The following is a 27,941-nucleotide window of genomic DNA, read 5'->3' on the forward strand; positions in this document are numbered from 1 at the left end:
CAAATCAGTATTGCAAATCTCTCCACTCTTTCAGTATTGCAAAAGCTCTTTTCCCTCATGCAAATTCAATATGCTTTCATCTCGTTTTTTTTTCTCTCTCTCTCTCAAGCTGATTGCATGTGGAAAATGTTCCTGTGGCAACCGTGCATGTATGAATTACCAACTAGAGTTTTGCATTTTCTGAAGAAAGGGGTTGTTGACTGGCTCACCTAAAAAAATTTTTTTTTTTTTTTTTTTTTTTTGTGCTCAACTTAAACATTAAATGTCATCATAAACGTCAGCCTCTTTATGAAAGTTGTGTAGACTTTTTTAAAAAAAAAGTAGTTTATATAACAGGTGCTTCAGAAATAAGAGATTATTGACGCCAACTGAAAAGTAAAGTTGTTTCAGACTGAGGAGCAAGTTGCATTTTGATGAGATATTAAAGATGTTTTCTGTAAACAAGCATTAAGAAACCTTTTTGATTTCATGATGACTTCTGGAGATATTTGACCCCTGCTGAAATGCTTTAATCACTCAGGCCTGATGTCACGCACACTGCTTTGGATGCATTTGTTGAATGACTAACGTACTGTGATAATATCAACAGGAAAGAGAAAAAAGCAAAGCAAAAAGCTGGCTTTAGATTTCACCGGCGGTGTAACTCAGAGACGTTAAACCACAAAGCTGGCACGGGTAGATAGATAGTTTGTGAAGTCCCAGTTAAAGTTTGTGGAATATGTTGAACAACAGCTCGTGTATGTTGGAGAAAGTCATAACAGTTATATAGATGAGCAATCATCTGTATAAAACAATCATTTTGAACTTGGTTTATCCAATGTTTAAATTTATGTTCTGGAAATCAATGCATTTGTAATTAGATAAACCCTAAATTGCATATTTAAAAATAACATTTCAGATGTCTTAATGTGATTTCCCCCTGTATCCATTCACCTGTAGTGTCTTTCCTGAAGTAGCTCGAGTCATGTGTGTGTCAGTAGAGGGCAGCAGTGATGCCGAAGGGGGCTGGTCTGAAGGTGTGTGTTTCTCCCGCACTTCACTTCACATCTTCATCTTCATCTGCTCTGCAGCAGAAGATCATCTCGAGAGCTCCTGCGACGGATTCTCTCCTTCACTCTTCTCGCGGTGAACGGGACTCTCCGGTGTCGCGCGCTCAATGCTCGTGCTCGCATGTTTCCGGAATCTGCAGGATTTGACTTTTCATTTCTCTGAACGGGATACAATGTAACAACTGAGACCGAGAGATGCACGACTTCTGTTAACCACAGCTGTGATACAATGGGGAAACTTCACTCAAAACATGGTGAGTTGTACATCTAGAAGTGACATAATCGCAACATATTTGTGTTAATATATAAACGCGTATGTATAAGGACGATTATTCAGTGATTGGAAAAGTCTTTAGGATGACTTTAGTCCTAAGTATATAATAGATTTAAACTTTTTCTAAATTTTTAAAGTGTTGATTTATATGCAGCAAAGGTAAAAAATTCCCAGTTTTTATTATTATTATTGTTGTTGTTAAGTTTATTTTTGTTTTGTTTTTTTTGTAAATGTGAAGTGAGAGTCATATTTATGACAGAACAGCATAATAAAAGTTCAGAAATGTCATTAATATAGGATTTTTACATATGAAAGTAGCGTCGTTAGGTATGACCAAATGACGGACTGATAAATGATCACTTGTGTAAGCAATTCAAAAACGTGCAACTTTTTTTCTCTAAAAACTGGAAAATGTCATTACATGATCAGATATTAACTCCATGACAACATAAATTGAACAGTTTGAAGAAGTTTCAAATATATAAATTCGAAATAACCAACACATATCATCCATATATGCCATTTAAACACTACTTTGTCAATCTTTGCCATGCATGCTCTTGAAATAGATGTACATTTTTCAAAATACATAAATGTTATTATAAATAATGCTCTGATTTTTGTCTTTGCTATTCGGATGCAGCTTGCAAACGTCGGGAAAATCCTGAGGGTGAGATTTGCATTTGATACAGTTTTCTTTATAGTTAAAATGAACTTATTAATGGCTTAGAACATTTCCCAATGCTTTTTCAAATCCATTTTCAGGGGACAGTTTTGTTGTGAATGGCTTTATTTCAAGAAGAGGAGTTGAAGAAGGCGAGAGATATGGCACATCTGGCACCAATCTGAAAGATTACAAGGTAAGAAGCACCTGTTTTTTGTGCATTTGCTTTCTTTAAGCATCTGAAACCTTCTTTCCAACCTTCTAACTGAAATCAAACATATAATTCGACTGTTCTACATAGACGCTATCTCTGTGCATCATACAAATAGCACTTTGCTCGAGACGCTCGACTAATTTCAATTAAATTTCCAATGTATTTTGCATGTTGCAAAGGTAACTCTGTGTTATTCTAATAAGCAAGAATACACAGAACTAATACTAAGAAAGGGTTTTTTTTATCACTGTTTTGAATGACTGCAGATTGCTGAAGCTTTTTCCCTGTATCATAATTGACTTGCTCAAGAATCTAGACTGGATCTGCACCAGAGAAGGAGCAACTTGCGGTGAGCCGTTTGCCATCTCGCTGCCAAAGACCACATTCCCACTGACGAGAAATCATCATTACACCGACTGAAACAAACAGAACAGAGTGTGTGTTCGCAAGGCCATGCAACGACATGTCGAGCTCCTCGTGATGGCGAGAGCTGCTTTTGTTTTTGTCGTGTTTGGCAGCGGGACAGCTTTGCCGTGGTTGTTCTTGATGGGTTTTGACAGCCCTTTCCCTGCGGTGGGACTGTGACATCAGTGCCGGGCAGACGGTTGGTGATTGACAACTGTATTAACTAGCAGCTGACAGTCTCGGTTAGTCCTGGACGTACGGTAGCTCACATGCATATGTCCGTGTGAACTGTGTCGAAATGTACAGTGACTTTTGGGAGTGTCAGTTGTTGAGTAATTTCACTAATTGTGATCGGTTGAGGTTTCATCTCGTGCGAACCAAATTATCTCTTATTATGCAGTTTAATTTATGCTCTTCTCCTCCACCTAAGCAGTTTGTAAGAGCTCTTTCTCTTTCTCCGATCACACAATACTGCTATTTTCTGACGTTTTTCCTCATGGCATACGTATGTCAGGAACGCAGTTCTCTTCATATTGCACATTTGAAACTGATTTATATAAAACAAATCAGTATTGTGAATATTGCAATGATTTATTGCACTTTTTACTTGCTCTTGTTCAGGGAGAGATGTTTTGATAGTGTCTCTCTTTTTTAAACTTCAGTAAAACACTCTTTGAGTTTGTTTGATTCATTTCTGTGAAATATCCATTTCAAATAATCAAGTCAAACTCAAACATTTCTGAAGATTTTTTTAAATAAACAGAAATTCACAAGAATGATTAATTTCTTTGGATGAGTTCAAACTGTCCATTTAATAAATTAATCTATATCTATATATATGTATGTATATATTTATATATATATATATATATATATATATATATATATATATATATATATATATATATATATATATATATATATATAAAAAAAATATATATATATATATATATATATATATATATATATATATATATATATATATATATATATATATATATATATATTCAAGAGTCAGTCTCAAATCTCTGAATTGATTCATTGAAATGGACAAATATTCTCAGGAATGAAACCAACTATAACCAGTTTGTTTGATTCATTTTTGTGAATGAGTTCAATCTGTTCAATTCACTGAATCAATTCAAAAGTCAGTTTTACACATTTTAAATTGATTCATTGAAATGAACAGAAGCCGATGTGTCTCATTATGTCAGACTCTTTGCATTGCATCATTTCAATTAGCGTCACTCTGAAGGACGGCATAGTATAAAGACTCTAACTGATGATTAACCTGCCCTATTAGAAGCTTTATAAAAGTTGTTCCCTTCATGAATGGGAAAGTTATTTGGGAAAATCTGACAGCAATCTTTAGGGGAAACCACCGGCGGCGCAGGGTACGTCATAAGTCATTAATGGGCAGGTCCAGAGTTTGATTTAATCAGAATTTTGGCTCTGATTTGTGTTTTGTCAGTCGTCAAGTACCTGAAAGAGTCTTTGAAACTGTGAGCAGGAGCACTTTTGATTGCTGATAAGACAAACCTGGGTTGTTTATTAAGGGTGGATGAAGTGCAAGACGTCTGTATAATTACGGGCACTTTCAAACTTAGAGCTTTTGATGCGGATCCGAGTCCATTTCAGGTCAGAGTTTGGTAAATGAAGCGTTCAAACCATCATTGAACTAGCCTTGTTGTATAACATGTTGCAGTTTAGATCACAGTAAGCATTGTCTTGTGTTGCCATTTTGCTTTTGGATTTTCATTGCAAATTAATCTCCAATGTCCCATAATGTGCATATGTATAAGCAAACAAAACTAATGCAAGTGTACTAAAACTAGGCGATCACGTTTCTCTGTCTAATCTGCTATTTGTGAATTATTTTTTTTTTTTTGAAAACATCATAATCACAGATTTGTGCTGCCATGTTTATTCTGCAGTAAACCGAATCCGCGTCAACAACATCTTGATGAGTTGCAGGGATAAAGAGTCATTGTTGTGGGATCAGAGCTGGTTTGATTGAAGGTTACTACTTCTAGTGATTGGCAGTTGCAGCAAGTAAGCTGTATACCTAGTATTACACGAATAGTTCACCCAAAACTAAACATTTTGTCATCATTTACTCACCCTCAAGTTGTTCCAAACCTGTATGAGTTTCTTTCTTCTGCTGAACACAAAAGAAGATACTTTGAACAATATGGGCAACCAAACAGTTGATGGACCCCATGGACTTATATAGTATGGTTACTGTTTGGTTACTCACATTCTTCAAAATATCATCTTTTGTGTTCAGCAGACGAAAGAAAATCATACGAGTAAATGATGACAATTTAAATTTTTGTGTGAACTATCCCTTTAACTGGGAACTGTGAAACGAGGACTACTGGTCTCTTGAATTTTAAGCTGGAAAAAACAGCTAATTGAATGTTTATTGTGTTATATTTGAAGCCCCATTGTGTTTTGAACATGGAAACGAGTTTATTTATTTCTCGAACATCTCTGTTTCTCTTCGTAATATTGAGGGATGTTTGACTTTATAATTGCGGTTGAGCTGTTGTAATTTTTTTTCCAGACCGCATATAAATATAGTCTTTTTATAGACCGTCTACATGACGTTTATCTTTGATGCTGAAATGACTCCATAAATTTCAACACAGATTTATTCTGTTGTTGCCATAATTTTCTCTAATAGTCTGGGTGGTTTACGATTGGTTTATGATGCACAAGTGTATGAAGAATCGAATGAGGTCTCACCCCTAGGGATTGTTTGAGATTTGTCTAGCCGGTTGTAGTGTTGTGCTGTCATTATAAGTGCGGTTTGACTTTGCACCTCAGAGCAGCTGTAATTCTGTCCTCTAAATGAACTGAAAGGAGATATCTCTTCATGGACTGATGCTCGTGTCCGTGACAAACCAGAGTAGATATATCATTTGGCACTCAGAGTTTAAGGCTCTCTTTAAGAATGACGTATTTCTGGATTACATCAAGTGAAGTATATGAGTACTTTGAGTACTGTAGAGTTGCTTTATAGAAGAAACTTGTAATTGTAATTCTAATTGAAAGAGATACTGACACTGTTTTTTCATGTTCAATATAAATAAACGTGACTTTACTGGAGTGTTGAATTGCAGAGCTGGGGCAACATCCACATCGCTATATTCAGATGCTTTCTTAACTACTGTTTTCTCACCTCTGTCATTTTAGTTGTGTGTTAATTTTGTTATTGAATGGAAAGCGCATAACACATATTTACGTATATCTAAACGCCGCTTTCATCAGTGTGGGCGACATCAGGACGTCCGCTAACAGTTTACCGCTGCTCACGTATTTCAAACTTCTTTTTACCTCAAAGCGAAGAACGAAAAAGTACTTCGCTGTAAGTATATCAGTAAGGGTGTGTTCATACTTAGTTCGGTTCTTTTGGTCCGGACCAAAAAAGAAAATTAGTCCTGGTTCGCTTAGCATATTCACACTGTCATATTTAAGACTGAACCTGAAGATAAAAAAAGGACTTTAATTATGTATATTTTGCGACGGAACTTACCGAACATCCAAAACAGTGCTGTGTGATGGACTAAATGGGCTCGTTGTATTTGCGTACACACAGTATGATATGGCAAACCGTTTTAACTTTTATTAATTTCCAGAATATGAATTCTTGATATCAAAAATTCAATTTTCACTAGTTCAAATTATAGTTATTGATATCATGAATTAGATTTATACTAGTAACAATGGCAATTTCTTTATATCAGAAATTACATTTCCACTAGTAACAATGCTAATTCTTGATATCAACAATTACATTTTTACTATATAAAATGCTCATTCTAGATATCAAGAATTGAATTTCAACTAGTAAAAACTATAATTCTTGATATCTGTTATTGTATTTTCACTAGTGAAATGTCACCATAGGAAGCCATTCAAAATCAATTGTTGATATCAAGAATTTATTTCTTACTAGTTGAAATTCCAATTTCACATATAATTTGAACTAGTGAAAATTGAATTGTTGATATCAAGAATTCTTATCCTGGAAATTGATAAAAGTTAAAACGGCTTGCCATAGTATGATGGTATTTTTACCAGTTGAAAACTTGTGAAGAGCTTATAAAATGTGTAAAGGAGTCGAAACAGCACCAGGAATTCCTCCATTACACACAAACGAAGATCTTCCTCAAGGAGACTGAACTGTAATCTCTGTACCAAACAGTAATGGTGCATGTCGCTCCTATGACGAGGAAAAAACAGGTATGCTTGAACATTCTGCCCTTTTTAGGGTCGCATTTTGTGAAATTACCTCCTTTTTTTGGATCATTTTGATTTTTTTTGGTCCATGTTGCATTCACATTTCCGTCGAACTACACCAGAGTTCATTTGATTGATGCACAGCAGGGTTCGGGTGGCAGCGTTCACACTTATTCAAATGAACCGCACTAACAGAGCAATTGAATGACATTAACTTTGCAACATTAATATTATTATTGAACTGAATTGAATAAACTATATTGAGCTGAATAATGACACTATTATCTTCTGTAGAGCTGCTGTACAGCTGGAATTGAATTTGTTTCATATATAATGAATTTGATAACATTAACATCCCAGCTAGCAAAAAGTCGTCTATTAGACGTTGAATAGACGTAAATCTTCAACGTCTAATTGCACGTTGAAAACGGGTCGATCTTCAACGTCTTGATGGAATATGTAAAACTCTTTACATTTATTTGAGATAATAATGAACATGGTTTGGTAGTTTGTTTTTGTATAACAGACTTATCCTGTCTTAGATTATCAGTTGAAAACACGTAGTCAAACAGTCCGGCCGAAACTACTTAGTTGAAATCACTTCGTAAACCAGTCCAAGGCGGACCGACTTATTTTCAACCATATTTCAACGTTGAAAGACGGTAATTGTTTACTGGGATGATTATTTTCTTGTGTATTAATTTGAAGCTGCTTTGAAACGATCTGTATTGTATAAAGCACTATTTATAGGAATAAATGTTACATGACTTGACCATGGCAGTAGTAATTCATCAAAAGATGGAAAAGAGATTTGAATACCTTTATTCATATGCATGGCATTACTTAATTTGCATACTTCGTTTAGTATTTTTGGTGCTAAAACGGCGCAGGCAGCATATGCAAATAAACACCATCAGCTGCACAATTCATCTTTCATGATTTCGTCTATATTGCATCTCTTAGTGCACTTTCATTGAAAGAACTTTGCTAAAAAAAGAGGAATTATTTTTCTTCCACAGATGCCGTTGAAACAGCTTAATTTGTTCTAAACCCAGAACATTCCTTGAAGTTAATGGAAAAGAGGGATTGTGTCCAATAATTGTGTCTGGCTGCCTTTTAAAGTCAGCTTTAGGATTTTGGAGGCAGGTAAAATCCTGATGGCCACAGATTAGAAACGGGCCAAATCCGGTGTTTGGTCAGACCCCCCCCATCCCCCATCCCATTGTCAGGGAAGCGGTGGGAATGGGATTCCTCAGCTGCCTGGACGCGACTTCAAAGCGTGGAGCTGGGAGTTATTAAAGCTCTCTGATATCACTGGAGCCGCGTATCTGGGGGAAGGGCTGATGGACAAACAGGCCCGCGGGGAGAGACAGACGGGTGAGTGTCCCGAGGGTTTTCCTGGTGTGGAGTTCCCGAGTATTAACTCTAAAAGCCATTAGTGTTCAGTGGGCAATAATGAGCTCATTAGTGCAGTCAGATGTTTCCTTAAAGGAATATCATGTCGTTCCAAACTCGAATGACTTAAAGGGATAGTTCACCCAAAAACGAGAAGTCTTTCATTACTTACTCATCCTCATGGCGTTCCAAACCCGTTCAATGTTTATATGAGAATAAAATGTTCATCGTATAAGATCTTGTCTCTTCAGAAACCGCTCAATTCATATGGATTCGTTTCACAAACTCTTAATTAACTTTTTGAAGCATCAGAGCGGTAGTTGCGGAGCTGTCAATGGAGGGACAGAAAGCTCTCAGATTTCATCAAAAAGATCTTCATTTGTGTTCCGAAGATGAACGAAAGTCTTACGGGTTTGGAACGACATGAGGGCGAGTAATTAATGACAGAATTTTCATTTTTGGGTGAACTGTCACTTTAATCAAGCGTCTTTATCAGGGTTATCATCATAATGAAAACTACAACTATATATAAAAAAGTTTGGTGTGAGGAACTCTATTTTATGTTATGGCTTTTTTGTTTAAATTTGAGCCTGTTCCTCACATAAATAAATCATATGACTTCAGAAGATTTGGCATAAAATGCACAATGCATGCTTTTTTTTTTTATTATTCATTAAAAATTCTTTCATGTTGCATAGAAAAAATAACAGCAGGGTTGGGAACGGCTTGATCGATTTTTCATTTTTGTTAAACTATTCTTCACGTCCTTCAGATTAAAGCATGTTGAGTGAAAGGAGCAAAAGAGCAGGAGCAGCAAATGGGGTAATTACGGACTTGGACTCAGAGGTGACTGTTGGCTGATCAAAGACGTTCCCTGAAAAAAAAAAAAACAGGCCTTGTTTTTGTTCCTCAAGGAGACCGCGATAGGGAAAGAATGAGTTGGCTGGTTTTGGAGAAGGGTGAGTTTGACGGATCATTGCAGGTGTTCGGCTCTTACCTGTATAAACACCTGGCACGGGGCTAGAGAGATCTTCAGAGGAAAGATCAAAATGACCAGTCAATATGAGCAGCCAAAATAGCAGCAGCTCAGAATGTTGTTGGAAGGCCGGACAAGAGGCCTCTCTGTGAGAAATCCACACGGAAAGCACTTGATTCCAGTGGAGTCTCGCCCTCCAAAGACTCGCCATTCTTAAAGAGCCTGTGAGGCCGCAGTGTGCTTCAACACTGGAAACATCAACAGTCTGCAGCACACTGACTGCTTCTTCAGCTCTCTGGATGCCCAAATAATGACACACTCGCTCATTTCAACTTTTCAACACCCCTTTTGTCTTAAACGTTCCCAGGCATGAAGCCATTAACGTGATGCCAGTCAAGTAGGAACAATCTGATAAATGGTGGGGGGACGCAATACAGAGTCGGGCACAATTCAGAATGAGTGTGAATTCGAATTGAATTGGCTTAACTTTTGGAAATTAAATTGCAATTCAGGAAATTACTCTTCCTGCCTAAGAAACTCAACAGTGTCACACAACAGAAGAACCTCATTAGTCGGCAAGAACACTTTATTTTACAGCATTACAGCATTCTGGCAAATGATGGTACATGAAATGAAAGTTCATTTATTAAAGATAATGCAATTTTTATATAATGAATAATTTATAATGAAAACCGAAATTTTATTTGAAAGGAAATTTCGTACTGTAAATTATATAAATTAAATCATGTATAATAAATAAAATATAAAATGTAAATGGAATTTCATAGAATTGTTGTTTATATATATCAATAAATCAATGAATCAATATTTTTTATTGAATTCAATTTAATTCATATAACAAAAATGAATTCAATTTTTTAAATAAAATTTATTTTATTTTATTTTTATATTAATTTTATTATTATCATTATTTATATTTTGTAATTTTTCAGGACATATATATATTCAGGATATATATTATGTCATGGAATTTTTCAGGCAATATGTTGTTAGTATGAACAATCGTTTGATTGATGCAATGGCGGCGGTCTAATTTAGAAGTGAGCTTCTAAAGTGGCTGAAATTGTTTACGGTAACTGATTATTGTAGTTTTATTAATATTTTTAAATCACGGCCAAGCTAAACTCTTAAAGTATAATGATTATTAATGATTATTCCCCAAAACATGGGGGAAAAACTGACTTCCCAGATATAACGGGCCCTGACGGATGAGGTCAGGATCATCCCAGTGACAAAACCTGTAAATATAATGTTGTTTCTTAACAGCAAGTCAGAGTGGACGTGTTCGATTATCTCATGTTTGCTTTTAGAAATCAGATTTCTCACCTCAACAGAACTGTGTATTTTCTTGCTTTATCCTGGAGAGGGATATTTTATTTGGACTTGCTCGTTTTCTGGCATCTTCTCCCATGTTAACTTTGAGTCGGTGGTATTTGCTTTGGAAATGTGTTGTGGATATCTGGCCTATATTTAAGAGTGTCACATTCAATGACATCTTTCTCCCTCAGCTTTCCTCACGTTCTCCGACCCGGAGCAAACGGAGAAACTCCATTGTCTTGACAAAGCTGAACGACGCTTTTGGCCCGACGTTCTGCCTTTGTTTAATAGTTGACATTCTCCTGGTCAAAACCACTGTCGTGGTTTCGAGGAAAGCTCAGACGTGCTCGTATGGTATGCAGGTTTTTGAGGCGACATTTGAAGAGTTTGGAGAGCTTTTTTTTTTTTTTTGGCTTCACAAGAAGGCGAGCCATGATCCTTCATCTCTGAATGAGAAGCATGTGGCGGGCGTCCAGAACAGCGGGGTCTTTCAGCGCGGCCGCTGTGGACATCTGTTCCTGGTTTGTACAGCAGAAATCCTCGAGCTCGGAGAGGGGCAACAGGGGGCCGATAAGGGCCTGTTTTTCCTGAAGGCTTTGAGGTGGTGGGGCACTATGAAGGGTGTTGTTTTGGGGGAACAGGGAGTGCTCAATAGATGTGGCAATGACAGTCTGGATTGTTCTCTTTTTCTTTAACAACCACATAGCAACACTTCAGCACCATGCTGATGAGTTTTGCATTACCCCAAAGCATTAACATTCAGACCTACAGTATTGTGTACTGTCTGTTTTTTAGAAATGTAACATTAAAATTCTAAAATCTCCCATTGACTTGCATTAGGTAAGTTTACGTGCACTAATTTTCCTAGAAATGAATTCAATCCGATTTCAGATTCTGAAAGTTCTAGAGGCTACACTTCAAACGAAATCAAATAACAAACTGATGTGACGTCATTTCAAACAAAATCAGGCCAGTGCGAAGTTCGTCTGGTGTTTGTTTCAGGAGTTTGAAACAGTTCGCCAAAGTGAAAATTCTGGAAAAGTTCGCTTTGGCTGGTCAAAACCTTCAAACCACCATTGGTCCGTGGTGATGATGTAATAGGTAGGTGTGGCTCTTAGGCTCCGCCTTCTTTGGCGTGGAAATCTTCTCCGCTTCATTTCTTCTGTTCAGTCCGTCGAGGTCAGACGTCCGTAAGTAAAAACATGTACATGCTGGAGAGCTGCTTTAGTAGAAACTGAAGTTGTAATTCTAATTGAAAGCGACACTTTTTTTTTTTTTCTGTTTAACACTGTAAAGCTGCTAATTTAAAGTGATCTGTTGTATAAAGTTAGCCTGGTTAAAACCAGACCATTCTCAGTAGTAACTGAGTTACGGTCTGGCAAAGCTTCATTAATAACTCATTTCCAAAGGGGCGTCACCAACGGACGTCGCTCAAATGCCTCTGGGCGCAATTGGATAGACCTAAAACCAATCAGAGCGATCGTCATCGTGTAAAGCCCGCCTCAACGTTTCTGATTGGTGCCGTGATTTGGACGGATTAGAAATGGGCATGAATGAGCTCTTTGCCAGACTACTTGCAGAGCAAATCTAAATTTGCCGGAAGTTTGTCTGGGTTTTCCCAGGCTAGTATAAAGTGCAATATAAATAAATTGTAGTCGTGTTGCGTCTAGCCTGGAATCTTATGTTTTGGACACAGTTTTAAAGTCTCTTTACGTGATTTTATCCACAGAACTTATTTTACTTATTTTACTGAAAAAAACTTAGGTTCCTCTTAAGGATCTCAATCTGAACAGCTCTGTTGAGATCCTCAGTGTTAAAATACTTCTCTGTTCTGGACTGTCAATCAGTTAAAATATTTAATCATGATTAATCTCACAACTTTTCTGTAGTTAACGCATTTAGTTCTTTTTCTTAGGAAAGAAAACTAAATAAAGTTGATGATGCTGTAGCGGAATATATGCGCATATCTTTACGAATATGCTGGTGTTTGTTCACATTAGCATTTTTATTGATAGAAAATCACAATTCACTATGCAAATAGACCTAAGAAAGAAGACCAATCATGACTCAGTATGCAAATATCATGATGTCATCATCACTGTGGATCACATTCTACAAAAGCATGTAAAGAGAGCTTTTTAGACGTGATCTTACTTCAAGATGTGCAGTCCGCTGCTGGTATTCATGTTAGCGTTTATGGAGATTTGTGTTTTTGTGTCAGAACATCTACACTGCATATGAGCGAGATCTTTTTCTTTCACTCTCCCCCCTCCCTGCTTCCTCCTCTCGCTTTTCAAGGCCCGTGTTTCATGGAAAACGACATCTGAACAACACTGCAGGCGGATGGCATGTTTATTTACTTGAGGATATTTATGCTGTGAAAGGCACTTTGAAGGTGTTTGCTTACGTTCCTCCAGTTGCTTGTCTAAGCACTCTTTCCGAGCGGGTTGAGCGTTCACGGCTTCAGAGACACCGAGGTGCCATCATTAGATTGTGGAGCATGTTGAGCGGGCGACTTTAAAGCACTCGCAGATGACTGTTTGATCTCCTCCAGATGCCACCAATGTTTCCCTTTTCCTCATTCCAGACTTTTGACGTGCAATTATTCATAATTAAGGCAATTTATAGTTTTCACGCTGTTTAAAGTCAACATAAAGTCAAAATTGACTCTATGTACTACTACTTTCTTAATGCACATTCTTGGTCTTATTATGAACAATTTATCAGACTAATCTTTCATCAAAATTACTTCACAAAACTTTTGTGCTTTTGTACACATTTTCAGCTTTCTTTAGTGTGTATTGTTGCTGTTTGTCCATGGAAAAAGGTCTGCAAATTTACAAAGCACAAAGTCCCTCCAGTGGGAGTTATTCTCTATATCAGTGTCGCTGTTTCTGAACTCCATGAAATGCCTCCATTGTAGTCTTGAGTTTTCTTCCGGGAACAAACACGCCACAATATTCCTCATTTAAATAATTCTCGCCCAAGACATATGCAGAATAAATGGGCGGGGCCTGGTTGATTTACTTCAGTATTGTGTTAAAACTTATAGTTATGGTAAGGGGTGGGACATTTCCCAAACACACTCAAAGCAGTTGACCAATCACAACACACTGGCCCACCCGACCAATCAGAGCACATTGTGCTTTTCAGAAGGAGGGGCTTCATAGAGACCGGAACTAAACAGGGCGTTACCATAGACAGTAAAAGAAATGGACACAGCGACCCCATAGACTTCAACAGAGAAAAGTGAAGTCTATTAGAAGCACTCACTTCCTGATGGCTGAGCGTACTGCGCAGACTCAAACTGAGCTTGACGACGTAGATGTGACGTGAGCAACCCGTCTGTCTTCTAGTAGCTGTGCCGAGAGAAATCTGAATCATTCCCTTCCGAAACTTGCAGAGACGGAGAGCGTGAGTAGGAGGTGTCCATGAGCTAAGAGCAGGAGAAACTTTTGCTGAGTATTCTGATTAATAATTTTGTCATTTTGCCTCCACGTCCCCCCGATTGCCCGCGAGCTTCTCCTCCTGTCCATACGGTAATCTCTCTACTGTGCGACAGAGAGTCGCGTGATGCAATCGGTAGCCAATTTTTACAAAACTGCTTCTACGGGGCCATAACGTAAGATACAAGGTCCTTTTATACATTTTCGTGTTTCTTTAGAAATAATGGACAAATGTAGTCTTTAAACGCCTCAGATGTAAAGTTATTCGCTGTCAAAGTGACGCCAAAATGAATGGGAGTCAATGGAATGCTAACAGCAGGTGATGGTCTGCTAATCAATGGCGGCCCCCGGGGAAGCTTCAGTTTCCGGCTGATGGATTACCCCCTTGAGCGTTACTGACAGACTGGGAAGAGAGGAGCTGCAACAATGACAAATACTTGAAAAATAATGTTTAATGAACATTCAAGCATGAAATCCTATTCTAGTAGAGCCCAAAAACAAAATCATGACTTTTAAAAAGGGCATAATCGCCTTTAAAGAAAAGCTGGATGTCATTTCACTGTGATGCGTTTAAAACATAATTCTATTGGATGTTTTTACACACTAACTAATGAGGAATTACATCACAGAAGTTCATCCACCTAGAAAAGAAGCTGCACCTCAAAAAGGACGATTTAAAATGACAGCTCAAATAATAAACAGACTTTAGTTCATATAAGTTCATATTGATTGATGTGGAGCCTGGTTATTTTCTGTTGTATTGTAATCGATATTATCCCACAAACGCTGCTATAGAGTTTAACTCGTCCTGAACCCGTAAAACATTTCTATAATGCCGTGTTTTGAAAATCTCTTAAAAAAAAAAAGAAGCATAAATCTGTTCAGCAACGCCACTGTGTAAACAAGCATGATGTGAGACGCCATAAATTTGCACACGTTCGGCTGGTGTCAGCGTGATGTTTAAAGGGCCGCCGTTGAGGTCAGTCTGCGCCGAATGAGTGAATGGAAATGGAGCGTTTGCGGTGGATGTTATGGCAGCCGTTTACTTTGCGTCGCTTACAGGAGAAGGAAAGAAAATACCTGAAGCTGGAGTCCAGAGCGCCTGTGCGGTGACTTTCTCTTGGCCGAGACTGCTGGATCTCAGTCCGTGTTTGATCTCGTGCAGCTCTCAGCCAAGTCAAACAGCAGGAGACTCAAAGGTTATTGCGTTTTAGTGTGTAAGGTATGTTTCCATATAAACCGCTGTTCCCCTGTAGAAAGCTTTAGCTCATCTCCAAACGGACAATTAGCACAGTCAAGGGAATATTTGATTTATTTTTTTTGGTACTGTGGTTGTTATTAAAAGGGGTTTTAATTGAATACTTGTGTTTTAATCAGTAATTTCACGACAAGGCATTTGGAAAAACTTTACAAGTAAAATGGAAATGTTTGTTAGGTGGAAAACTAAGAAGCCTAAATGACAAAGGCATTAACTAGTTTAGTATTGTTTGCTTACTTATGCATATATCATTTGGTAAATAAAATACTTGAAAGGTGCTTCATCCCATTTTGATTGTTTTCTCTTTTTTTTTGGAAGTTGAACTCAAGACATTAGACTATTCATAATAAATGTATGCTATTCTGAGCCGTTTGATCACAGAGAAGCCTCCTTTTCTTTGTTCGGGTGCTGCAAACAGACAACCAGGCACATAAATCTGATCATTTAAACTCAACGCGTGTCGTTTTCAAACTCTGTTAGCATGCTGTATCTTATGCAATATTGTCTCAAAGAGATTCCTAGAGCCTCTTTTGTGAAAACCTCAGAAACCTCATCCTTTTTCCACATTCCCCCAAGACTGACGGCTACGAACAGACACCCTAAACCCAGTTTCCTGTCTGCTCACTAAACAAACACTGGAACGAGAAAGAAACGGAGAGGAGAGGTCTGTTGTGCATTTTGACACAATGCACCTTTTTTGCCGAGTAGGACAACTTGAAGGCGCCTGGAGTGCTGCGTGTTGTTGCATTCAGAAACGTAGTAAAAACAGCACACTTTTGTGTTTAAATACTGTGAGAACTGGCTCATATTCCTGTGACATAATAAAAGCTGAAATGATTGGAAGCACATTTTTCTCGTGAGACTCCCCGTTCTGGAACCTTATCACTATTATCGGCCAGTTTGTAAGACGGGAGACCTTAATATGCATACATGTACGACTTAAATGTGTGTAAACATACATGTGCGAATGTGCACAAGGTATTTTTGAATCTGATTGAGAATTTGAGCATTTGCACGCTTAAAAAATGTCATGAATTACTCACTCTCACGTCTTTCCAAACCCGCAAGACTTTCGTTCATCTTCAGAACACAAATGAAGATCTTTTTGATGAAATCTGAGAGCTTTCTGTCCCTCCATTGACAGCTACGCAACTACCACTGACGCTTCAGAAAGTGATTGTAAAACGAATCCATATGAATTGAGCGGTTTAGTCCAAAATTTTCAGAAGAGACTCAATCGCTTTATATGAGGAACATATCGAATTTGGGCGTCAAGCAGGTTTGATTGAGCTTCTTATGTACTCTGATCAGTGTTTACATGTAAATAATAGCATAAATTAAACCTGTTCATCATATAAATAGATCGAGTCTCTTCAGAAAATTTGCACTAAACCGCTCAATTCACATGGATTAATTTTATGATCTCTTTATGAACTTTTTGAAGCGTCAAAGTGGTAGTTGCGTAGCTGTCAATGGAGGGACTGAAAGCTCTCAGATTTCATCTTCATTTGTGTTCTGAAGATGAATGTGGTTTGGAACGACATGAGGGTGAGTAATTAATGACAGAATTTTCATTTTTGGGTGATCTAACCTTTACATTTTTTTGCTTTGATCCGATTATTTCAGGTCTACCACCCAGTCGGATCAAAACGTCATTCGGATTGATCCATTTGTGTGTAGTTTAAACCTTTGAGCTGTTCAAAAACTGTGAGAACTGCCTCATATTCCTGTGACATAAGAAAAGCTGAAATGATTGGAAGCACATTTTTCTCGTGAGACTCCCCGTTCTGGAACCTTATCACTATTATCGGCCAGTTTGTAAGACGGGAGACCTTAATATGCATACATGTACGACTTAAATGTGTGTAAACATACATGTGCGAATGTGCACAAGGTATTTTTGAATCTGATTGAGAATTTGAGCATTTGCACGCTTAAAAAATGTCATGAATTACTCACTCTCACGTCTTTCCAAACCCGCAAGACTTTCGTTTATCTTCAGAACACAAATGAAGATCTTTTTGATGAAATCTGAGAGCTTTCTGTCCCTCCATTGACAGCTACGCAACTACCACTGACGCTTCAGAAAGTTCAGAAAGTGATTGTAAAACGAATCCATATGAATTGAGAGGTTTAGTCCAAAATTTGAAGAAGAGACTCGATCGCTTTATATGAGGAACAGATCGAATTTAGGCATCAAGCAGGTTCGATTGAGCTTCTTATGTACTCTGATCAGTGTTTAAATGTAAATAATAGCATAAATTAAACCTGTTTACCATATAAATAGATCGAGTCTCTTCAGAAAATTTGCACTAAACCGCTCAATTCACATGGATTAATTTTATGATCTCTTTATGAACTTTTTGAAGCGTCAAAGTGGTAGTTGCGTAGCTGTCAATGGAGGGACTGAAAGCTCTCAGATTTCATCAAAAAGATCTTAATTTGTGTTCTGAAGATGAATGTGGTTTGGAACGACATGAGGGTGAGTAATTAATGACAGAATTTTCATTTTTGGGTGAACTAACCTTTACATTTTTTTGCTTTGATCCGATTATTTCAGGTCTACCACCCAGTCGGATCAAAACGCCATTCGGATTGATCCATTTGTGTGTAGTTTAAACCTTTGAGCTGTTCAAAAACTGTGAGAACTGCCTCATATTCCTGTGACATAAGAAAAGCTGAAGTGAGTGAAAGCACATTTTTCTCTTGTTCAGAAAACCATCGAGACTCCCCATTCTGGACCTCTAGCTTGCACATGTGTAGGTATCGCTATTATTCAAGCCATAAAACTACACGGCCACATCTGAAAGTGGTTAGCTGTCGAAACACACTGGCAGCTTCAAAGCGAGCTGCAGTCGGAGCGGGACTGAGTTCCTCTCAGATTGGGAATAGCTGCAAATGGGCCTTTGTTACTTGGACGCGCTCTCTCCATCAAAAGCCACTTCCAGATGTGGCTCCACTGCAAGAATCAAATGTTTAAATCATTATCTTTCATGAGGCATATTGGGCTTGATGCAGCAGTCCCACGTTTGAAGCGAAACGCTCGGGTTGGTCTTTGAAATTTAGGCGAGTAATTAAGTAAATAGCGACACCACTAACTTGTCTACATTTTGCCGGATGGATCATTGGGAAATGTGAATCAGTTCATTTACTCGTTTGGCTTCATTTAAATAAAACTAGTTCAAAATAGGATACACTGATTCCTTTGAATCACAGCACAGATGATATATATATATATATATATGTCAAATTAAAATGTAAATTTATAATTAAATATATGTAAATAATAAATATATACTGTATGTATAAATCATATATATTTACATGATTTATTTATGAATTTACATAAAAAAGAAAAAAAATATATGTAAAAAGTATATAAATTAAAATGTATATGTATATATATATATGTATGTGTGGATGTGTATATATATATATATACACACACACACACACATTTTATATATATACACATTTATATATATATATACACATTTATTTATAAGTGTGTATAAACATATATATTTAAATAAATAAATGTATATATGTGTAAATTTACATAAATAAATAAAAAATTAAATATATATATATAAATGTATAAATGTAAGTGTGTGTGTGTGTGTGTGTATATATATATATATATATATATATATTATGCACACACGCAGACATTTAAATTTATATATTTTTTTACATATATATATATATATATATATATATATATATATATATATATATATACACATTTATATATACATTTATTTCTAAGTGTGTATAAATATATATATTTAAATAAATGTGTGTATATGTATATATATATATATATATATATATATATATATATATATATATATATATATATATATATATATATATATTTGCATGATTTATTTATAAATTTACATAAATAAAAAAAAAATAATAATAAAAATTGTATATATATATATATATATATATGTATATATGTATATGTATGTATGTGTGTGTAAAAATATATAAATTTAAATGTCTGTGTGTGTATTTTATATTTATATATATATATATATATATATATATATATATATATATATATATATATATATATTATACACACAGACATTTAAATTTATATATTTTACACACACACACACACACACACACACACACACACACACACACACACACATATATATATATATATATATATATATATATATATATATATATATATTCATTTATTCATTTATTTATTTATTTATTTAAATATATATATTTATACACACACTTATACCCCTTTATTTATTTACATATATATATATTATTAGCTTGAAGTCTAGCTAACTACTTTCTGAAATGAGTGTTCTGACTATAGTTGAATTAGAGACTAGAGTTTCTTTTTCCCCACACTGTTGGTTATTTAGCCGATTACTGTCTGTTGCGGTTCTCAGAACAGCCTCAGGGCTCTTTTCTAAGGAATGCCGGGATCTCATCATGAGATGAGGACTTGATGAGGGTTTGAAAGGCCTGAAAGACGCCACTGTTTCATTTTCTTCCTGAAAGCAAACTCTTTTCTCACCCACTTCCTCCACAGGCACCGTGACTTCAAACGCCGGTTTAAGTCTGTCTGCTGTTTAACGCTCCGTTGACCTGCAGATTCCTCTTAAACAAACAGCCGGTCTCGTGAAACTCTCCCTCGATTAGTGATTCAGACTGATATTCAATACTCGCCCCGGTCCGAAGGCGTCAGATGGAGGGAACGTGTCTTTTGAGTGCCGAGCGTTTTGTTCACGGTACACTTGCTCTTTGAGCTTTGGGTGGTTTAGAGGAAAATGGGCATTTTTTATTTTTATTTCAGAGGCGCTTGGAAACTCGAGATGCAATAAACCTGAACTTTTACAATTTCCACTGACATGTCAGAGGGTTTTTTTTTAGGATGCATTTGTATGGTTTCTCCTCCTCCAGGACTCTTCTAGTACGCCACCTCTTCTGTATGTTGATGTGGGTCTGGCTGATCATATCTGCCCTGAAACATCATGGTATCACCACATCATCTGAACTTTTCACCCCATTCTCATTCCAGCGTTTTACATGGCTGGGAAGTGCGCAGTTTTCCTGTTTCTTGTCAAACGTCACTTCGTATCATTGGAGCTCGTTGTTTTTGTTCATACCCATGAACCCATTGGTCTCTTATAGTGTCTGTCTGTCTGTTACAGCCACTGATCTATATAGAATGATATAGATCAGTGGTTACAGCTTGTTGAAGTGTTTAGTTTTATGTTGTTTGCATATTTCATTAAAAAGAATTTAAATATAAATCTATGACAAGCTCATAGAAGAATGTATATTATGTTATGTATAATTATATAAATAATAGTAGTAGTAGTAAATACACACACATTATATATATATATATAGGTAAATATATTTCTTCTCAAATGTCACTTCATATTTATTGTAGCTATTTTTTTGTGTGCAAGTTGTACTTCTTATAATGTTTATATAATTATTATATAATGGTTAAAGTGTGTAGTTTGCATATTTTATATATATTTACTTTTTCTTTTCTTTCTTTTTTTCGGTAAAGTTCAATCTATGACCTGGTCAGTGAAATAAATCAAAGATACTTTTGAGTGTGTGTGTATGTATGTATGAATATATATTAGTGGTGGGCCGTTATCGGCGTTAACGCGCTGCGTTAACGCGAGACTCTTATCGCGCGATAAAAAAAATATCGCCGTTAATCTATTCCCCAAGTTGGGTTGGGAGATGATGACGCAATCTACCCGCGGCCGCGAGGTAAACCCGGCTGCAACGCATATTCGTCGTCAAACACGGCTGAAAGTGAAAGCTGCAACATCCATTATTTGGACTTGGTTCGGATTTAAGCCGTCCGACAAACAGCAGCAAACGATAGACAGAGTGTGTGGGGTAACGGTTCGGTAAGTTAACACACGACTAATCCGTTCTACCACCTCAAATTCAAAACGAAACATGATATCACTGAATACCAGCGCGCGCGTATTATTCTCTTTCCAATATATCTTAGTGGTGTAACGTTAACACATAATCTCTGTCTATGCCCGATTTTAAGAATCGTTGTTGTGTTTCTTTTTAACTGAAAAGACATCAGTTAGACAATATTATCATTTTAATTTTGGGGTTTCATAAGCTTAAAGCTATAATAAACATTAGACCTACTTAAGTCTCTGCAGCTAGTGTACTTAAATTTTAATTATCTGCAAAATTATGTTGTATACTTACAGTTTTGCACAATATATGTTCTCAAAACTACATATACCCTTTAAAAAAATACATTTAGCAGTTGTTTAGCAGGGTCTGTGTAACCTGTTCTGAAATGGGTTTTTTTATTATAATATACTGTATATCGTTATCGCAAGAGGCTGCAATGTATATCACAATATGGATTTTAGGCCATATCGCCCATCCCTAATTGATAGCCTATAGTAGTTGATAATAACATAGGCCTACCTAATGTTGCCTATGGACGGTAACAGTACAGTAGTAACCTTTACAGTCTATGAGTAGAACAGCTTTCTCAAGCAGTTTGTGATGCATTTTGGAAACAGGAGATGAGCCCCTGGTCTAATGCGCTACCTGGCTTGAGAAACCCGTTCACAAAGACTTACTTTTATAGTCATTATTTGGGTAGCACACATATTCTGAATGCCTTCGGCAGAATTCAAATGAGCCATTTTAATCTAGATTAATCTAGATTAATTTCAAAATTAATCTAGATTAATCTAGATTAAAAAAATTAATCTATGCCCACCTCTAATATATATATATATATATATATATATATATATATATATATATATATATATATATATATATTAGTTATATATTATATATATTAGTTATTTATTTATATATAAATTATTTATATTTATATATGATATAAATCATGTATAAATGTATATACAGTATATACATGCAAATATTTCTTAAATATATATACAATATAATTATACACAGTACACACACATATATTATGCAAACACAAACTTTTATTTTGGATGCGATTAATCGCGATTAATTTTTTCCCAGCACTAATATATATATATTTTTATATATATATATATATATATATATATATATATATATATATATATATATATATATATATATATATATATATATATATATGCACACATTATTTATATAAATATTACTCATTTAATTGTTAAAACATATGATGGATAAAAAGTTAAATGTCAAGTATTTTTGTGCTTTTCAGTCCTTATTTTCAGTCGAGCCGTTAGCTTAGCCGCGTTCTAATGTCAAATTCTATTGAAATTGGTAGTCGACTTTTTTCCACACAAAGTTGACCGTTCCAGTTTAGTCAGTTATGACATATAATTATCTGCATTTAATTGTTTGGGCTGTAGACAGAAAGGCAGCTCTGCTAGGTTTAGTCTCAATCTTGCCACGGTCTTGTGTTTTATAGTAAATATCTCGAAAAGTGTTGCAAATACGGGCAGTTGGAGAACAGGAAAGGAGGAGACCTTTGATCTTTGTTTTTTCTTTTGCCATGGATGAAAAGCCCTGCAGAATTTCACACAGGAGAGTCCTGGTGGAGACGCCCACAGCTGGGCTCCTCAGGGTCACCGAAGTGCAGGCCGGGATGTTTGTGGGCTCAAATGGTCTGGCACGAAACCTTCACTGTAGACGAGCACAAATGCTTTAGTTGTCCGTGGATTCTTAATCCAAATTTTCGTCTTATGTCCAGTAAAAATATCTAATTTTCTTCAGACATTTACCTGACAAGCAGAATTGTGTAGATAAGACTTGTTTTTAGAGTATATTTTTTACTATTTTACAGTGTCTTTGTTATATATGTTACATGTACTTACCATAGTAATAACAGTTATGCATAATTACATGCAATTAACCTTCAACCAAATCCTAATCCTACCCTAACCCTATAGTAAGTACATGTAGTTGCTAAATATTACTCGGTACTTAAATATATAATTACACTGTAACAATGACACCTTAAAGTGTAACCTATTTTTTATTCATTTGATTCATCTGAATGTCCATGAGGCATTACGTATTTGTAAATTATGACGTAAAAATTCTTAATTATGACATTTGACATGGCTTTTTATGTCATAATAATAATGACTTATCATAAATTCAAATGAATCTGTGATAATTTGTATCTCTGTAAGCCATTCATTTTTTGTATCGAAATGTTTTGTTAAATTAACTTGGGCACAACAACTCTAGGCGTTTGCACGTGAAGGCACCTCATGAAACTCATGATTTCGGACAGATTCCTGAGGCGGCGTAACGGTTTATTGATCTACTGCATAGCGTGAGCTTTGATGAAAACTAAGCGAATATTTAATTACTTCAATAGTCATTTATTGCTAGAAATTACATCAGAAGTGGAAACTTTGATCAAAACCGTACATTTACACAAACTGACCAGCAATAGCAATTTCAGACGCCATCTTTACTTTTAGCTCAGCTGTCAGGGAATGAGAAGCACAGGATTGTGGGATATCAAAGGCAGCGAAGGATGCATCTGCCTTCAAAAATCAATCAGATGAAGGTATCTCAGGAGACACGGAGTGAAGCGAACATTCGATTCGGATTTGCCTTGATGCTTTAGTTCCTACCTTATAATGCATTCTCCGAAGGCAGTATTTTTAAGCTTTCGGATGACTTATCCTGGTATAAATGATGGCATGTACTGTCATCACATGCATTGTTTCTGTGCCCGTTAAATGCGGCTCTGCTTGCAAAAAGAAATTGAAGAGTTCAGATGCAAAAGCCTCTAAGTGCCATCTGAAATTTTCTTCTAGAATGATAATTTTTATCAAGCTCGTATATTTAAGTTCAGTAATTTCACTTTAATGACAATTAATAGGTAATTTTCATTGCCATTTAAGTGAAATGACTGAACTTAAATATACGAGCTTGATAAAAATGATCATTCTAGAAGAAAATTTCAGATGGCACTTAGAGGCTTTTGCATCTGAACTCTTCAACTGCATTATTTGATGGTTATATATTTAAAATGTGGTATTTTATTGTAATAAACTGCAGTTTAACTTGTATGTTCTTGGGTGACTTGACTGATCTACATGAAGAGGTGATGGACGAGAGGAACCTTCACCTTTAGCGTTTCAGGAAGCCAGCGCAACAATGAGGTGTATATACATTTATATGCAGTCCCTTCCTCGTAGTCTGTTTATATTCCTGCGGCGCGGTTCATTGTGTTGAACCCGTCCGTTTGGCGTTAACACCAGTGGTCCATTGGCTCCGCTCCATTTGATGTGTTCATCACTTCTCGTGGTGGAGCAGGAGTGTATTTTTAGGTCAAACATGGAGCGGGTCGCGGTTGACCCGCCGGTGACCCCTGGCCGATGTCATGGCCGTGAGGAACTTCACATCTTGGATTAAAGCCTGTTCCTGCACGAGCGTCAAGAATGTCTGTGGCCTTGTGGGTCTGCCAGCTGCACTGCTCATGGGTGGGAGAAGCGTGCGCAGCGTGTACAAAAGAAACCGGTCTGGTGAGGTGGCGACAGAGAGATAACACTCGTATGTCAGACACTATCCGGAGTGGATATGGGTCAAGCTCTTAAAGGGCTTTTAATCTGTGGCTGAAATCAGACGCCATGCGGTTGGATTTCTTGATTAAGGTGCAACAATTTCTGAACTCCAAACTCGCTCATCAGAATCTGCTGCTCCTGTTGATGTTGTTTAGGATTAGCATTGTGTGTGTTGCATGTTTAAATCCTCTATTGTGCTTAAATATGTGTTTGTGTACGTGAAAGTAAAAGTTGTGGTTCACAGCTGTCATGTAAAGACTGCTCAAATCATTTCTCGGTCGTTCCACAGCATTATATATCTTGTTGAATATCCCATTTCACTCGTAAATGCGTCAGATTATGGAAGTAAAATGTGCTGTGAATGCATTTTATTTTTATGAACGACCATTTCCATAAAATAAAGAAAAATCATAACTGACATCAAAATTATGATATAAAAAGTCGCAATTATGACAGTCAGTCACATCACGTCAAAATTAAAAAATATATAACTTTTTATCTTAGTATTATGACTTAGTATATCATAATTTTTGACTTTGTATCTCATCACTTCAACTTTTAATGTGATAATTAATTATGATTTACCAAAGCATGTTTTTTTGTTTTTAATACCACTTTATTTGTCCGTTACACGTTTCATGCACTTACTATAGTAATTACTATAAATTGTGCTTAATTACTTGGAACTAACCCTAAAACTAAACCTAATTCTAACTCTAACCCTATAGTAAGTACATGTAGTTAATTATTATGAGTCAGTACTTAAATGTATAATTACACCTTAAAATAAAGTGTAACCTTGTTTTCTTATGTGGCGAAAATAGGTTTCCATACATGATTTTCAGCATTTACACCCAGTAGCACATTTCTTTTGATCACTCTTATTTTAATACACACCTCTTCACGACTGCAAATATACATTATCAGGCCCAGAAAAAGCTTGGAAGAACTAGACCAGTGTAGTTGTTTGACGTTCTAGAATAACTAAGCTGGATTTACTACATTTTAACCGCATCATCTCACTGAACTCTGTGTCTTGTGTTCATACTAGCCTTTAAATATTATACACAAACCACACTGAAGGTCTGAGAAAGTGTTCTGCAGCTCCCTTTTAAGAGCGGCCTGTAAAAGCTGTTTGAGAGGTGCTGCTGAGGTTCAAGTGTGTGGCACATTTGTGCTCCAGTCTGAGGAGGGGCTCATAAAGACGCACCGACATCTGGTACAGGTTTCAGAGAGGCTCTCTGGAAGTTTTTCGGGATTTAGAGGCCTTGTACAGTGTGAATTGAAGTCGGTTAGCTGTAGCTATGTTGTCAGTTGCTCAATAGTAGCTAAATATATTGAGAAAATTACGTGAAAATGAAAATCAACTGAACATAAACCACTCTGGATATACTAGATTTTCACATAATTCCCTAAAGCACACTGAAATGGAATTAGGCATGTGATAAATGGGACACCCTATGGTCTTGTGCCATAAGTGCACATAAAGGATGCCATTTGGGCCATCTAATGGCTAGCCGCCCACAACCCATTGCATGTTGGATGAGGATTCGATTAGAACTACAAATTAATTAAAAGTGTTAAACTACAAACATGGCGGATGTGCAAGACCGAATAATCAGTATCTAACCAGATGAAAATATATGTATTCAGTGTTATTCTAACGGCTAACTGCCCACAACCCATTGCATGTTGGACGAGGATTCAATTAGAACTACAAATTAATTAAAAGTGTTAAAGAACTACAAAAATGGCAGATGTGCAAGACCGAATAATCAGTATCTCACCAGATGAAAATATAGGTATTCAGTGTTATTCACATTATATTTCATCTGCAACATTGTGAACTTTTATAAAGATACTTTTGGTTATTAACTTTTAAATGCATCATTGTGTGAACGCACGAGGAGAGTTCTCCACACGAAAGACCTACAACTGGCCGATCAACAAGTTCCAACTTTTCTCTTCAATACGGTAGGAAATGAAAAGAAACGAAATGTGTAGAATGTTAACTGTGACAAGATGATTGATAGGGCAGTTTAAACGGTGACAGAATGCACGTAACTAGTGACAGAGTGGACAGCTAATGACAAAGTAGTGTGTCCCAAAGCTTGCCTACTCTTCTGCTACACACTCAAAAGTATGTACTTTTTTTTTTTTCACAAAAAGCGTACATACTTTTAGCGCATCGTATAAGTAGGCGAATTGAGATGCAGCCACATTTGTAGTGAATTCCTCAATCTAAACTCCAGAAGCTTTAGGCCTGTAGCTCATTCTGCGATGGGTTTAATGAAATAAGTCTGATTTTCTCTAGCAGATAAATGTCAGTGTGTTACACTCACAGAGGAAGCCGATAAGAGCGGTAATGAACGTCGGTCAGGCCGAGATGTTCTGTGATTTACAGGCCTGGGGAACTTCAAATGTCTGGCTGGGCCTCTGACGCAGATGAGCGAACACACTCGCTCCACAGCTGTTGTTTCTGAAGTCTCTGAAGCGCTTCATGTCCTGCCAACACTGCGCCTCACATCTGACCTTGGGGTGAAAAGTCTCTGCACTGGGGTGGAAACCCTTTGGCCATCTGTGGGCCGCTGGTACCGTGTTGTTCATCAGCACATGCCCCGAAACAAAGCTCATCAATGAAACCGAATGGGCGAACTTTGAATGCAGCTTTTATTCCTTAACATGTTGTCCGTTCTGTGATTATGTAGAAAAGTAACTTCTTGTTATGCATGCACAAGCTTAAATAAACATTTTTGCAGCACGGTTTTCTGCTTGTTTTTGGTGTTGAATCGTTTAAGTAAACGGGGTCTAGAAGTGAGAGTCTCCGGAGTATTTTTTTCTTTGCTAGAAGCCAAGACCAAAGCAGAGATTACAACATTAGTGAGATGCTGTGGATGGTTTGGCACAGAGTTGACCGCTGGATCTGAGTCTGGTCTGGACGTGAACGGCATCAGGGACGTTACGGACCAGCTCTCACAACACAGCCAGATGTACGTCAGCTACTGTCTGTCATAAACTGGCAACACACATGTACACTAGAGTTCAAAAGTTTGGCGTTGGTAGGATTTATTCGTATATTTGAAAGAAGTCTCTTCTGCTCACCAAGGCTGCATT

The 27,941-nt window shown here is 36.6% G+C and overlaps 1 protein-coding gene across 1 annotated transcript in view; it reads left to right on the plus strand.

Annotated features, from left to right (window-relative positions):
• The first annotated feature begins 1,038 nt into the window (after nucleotides 1–1,038).
• The window catches only part of nkd2b (NKD inhibitor of WNT signaling pathway 2b), a 39,407-nt gene continuing 12,504 nt past the window's right edge, over nucleotides 1,039–27,941 (plus strand). The window contains exons 1-3 of the mRNA XM_079893837.1: nucleotides 1,039–1,303; nucleotides 1,967–1,993; nucleotides 2,089–2,183. Of these exons, the coding sequence (XP_079749963.1) occupies nucleotides 1,279–1,303; nucleotides 1,967–1,993; nucleotides 2,089–2,183 (147 nt within the window). The 5' untranslated portion in view covers nucleotides 1,039–1,278. The remainder of the gene's footprint in view (nucleotides 1,304–1,966; nucleotides 1,994–2,088; nucleotides 2,184–27,941) is intronic.

The sequence above is a fragment of the Squalius cephalus genome (genome assembly GCF_949319135.1).
Source record: "Squalius cephalus genome assembly, chromosome: 15".
NCBI lineage: Eukaryota > Metazoa > Chordata > Actinopteri > Cypriniformes > Leuciscidae > Squalius > Squalius cephalus.